At 39.8% G+C, this 1,694-nt stretch overlaps 1 protein-coding gene across 1 annotated transcript; it reads right to left on the bottom strand.

Moving 5' to 3' along the window:
• Positions 1–780: 780 nt before the first annotated feature.
• On the bottom strand, positions 781–1,431 carry LOC132553660 (atrial natriuretic peptide receptor 3-like). Its single transcript, XM_060217919.1, has one exon. The coding sequence runs from the start codon at positions 1,429–1,431 to the stop codon at positions 781–783; it is 651 nt and encodes a 216-aa protein (XP_060073902.1).
• Between the last annotated feature and the right edge of the window lie 263 nt (positions 1,432–1,694).

The raw sequence follows: 1,694 nt of genomic DNA on the forward strand, positions 1-1,694 counted from the left end.
CATCCCATACTGTAACACTCTATCATTTTGTGTATGTGAGTATTCGAAAAACGCCAATAAAATTAAATCCCCACGAAAACCAATGATTTAACAGTATGTGTGTATGTTTAGCGTGCCTCTCACCTAGGTCTGTTTTAATATTTACTGTGCATGTGTTTCTAAACAAAATTTACATCGCTATGAAACAACAATTTTAGTCCTTATTTCTTATGTCGGTATAATCAACACACAAATCTCCATGTCGACGCGGGGAATTCATTGTATTGAAACTACGCCGACAATAAGATATAAACCGAAGTTAACCCATTAGACCAACCGGAACCGGTGTTACATGTTAAACACACCCGGTGCACACCAAAAAAAAAAAGGACCGCTGTTATGAATGTCGTGATTATAGTCAATAACACTGAGATATCAGCAGTGTCACTAGTTACTTCACCGATGTGTGAACTCGTTTATAAAATTACAGTACTTTAGACATTTGCTTTAATATTTAATGTTGAGCTGTAGAAACTGGATAGCCTCTCTGGCACCATAGTGTCCGGGCTACACAGCCCCGGATAACAACGTATTAAAATTCCCTGAACAGGTTTATCCACGCTTTTACGAGGGGTAGGGGATAATTCATTATTTTTTTTCTTATTGCTGTCTCAGTACCGCGATTGTTGACATGACGTCATTTATATGAAAAAACATTATCACACATCGTCAGAGAGACAGACAGACAGACAGATACAGACGGGCTCAATGAGTTTTATCGTAATTTGAATAGATTCAATATCACCTACCTCCAAACGTTAGGCCGACTTCATCCAGAAGTATCTTCCGGAGGTCCGCTTGGTCATACAAGCGGAAGTAATCCTGTTTAATATCCCGCGCTTTTTCTATGATGTCATAATGCAGAGCTTCAACACACAGGTGACAGAAATCCTCAAACACGTTTGCGTGCCCTTCCCGATTGTATAGAATCTTCAAAGACTTCCATCCAGTATGATGAAACAGCTTAACAAAGAAATCCGATAACGAATTGAAATTCACTGGGCCCACTCTGGTCAATTTTGGATATTGTGACTTCCGGTATCTGGCAAAATCACGCGCCATGGCGCCACCGGAAATTAACGGTATATTCCAAAATCTTGTTTGCCTAGCAACGGGTGCTACGGCATAGTCACACACTGGACCAAAAAAGGCATCAACTTTACGATTGATATAAAAGTCTATGGCCTGGTTGATTCCTTCCGCAATTGAACACTGGGAGTCTGCGTACTCGACGGAGAAAGTGAGATTTTCCACTAGTGTGTAATTGCTGCTTAATTCGTCAATCGCCATTTGTATGGCTGGTGTTATCCGGTCAATGGAAAAACTCTTTCCATTATCAGAAGGTAATATTGTAGCTATCTTCACAACTATAGAACTCACGGATAATATCATGCTAAATAGTGTTATATAAACCGAAATATTGAACTGTTTAAATCCCATTTTTAGAAATAGTCGTATTAGCACACTGTGTACGTCTATAAGAATTCAGTGCCAGTAGATTGCAGTGTATAACTGACCGACAACGGATGTAGGATACAATAAGAACACTGTTATAAGATAGAGCTGGATTATATCGCGTGCTGTAACCACCGCTTTTTAGGTAAGGAAGCCTGACACGTATTTCGCTGTGAGATGCAGATAAAGACACGATGCTG

The sequence above is a fragment of the Ylistrum balloti genome, unplaced genomic scaffold, assembly GCF_031769215.1.
Source record: "Ylistrum balloti isolate Yb309-2 unplaced genomic scaffold, AGI_CSIRO_Ybal_v1 Utg370344, whole genome shotgun sequence".
Taxonomy (NCBI): domain Eukaryota; kingdom Metazoa; phylum Mollusca; class Bivalvia; order Pectinida; family Pectinidae; genus Ylistrum; species Ylistrum balloti.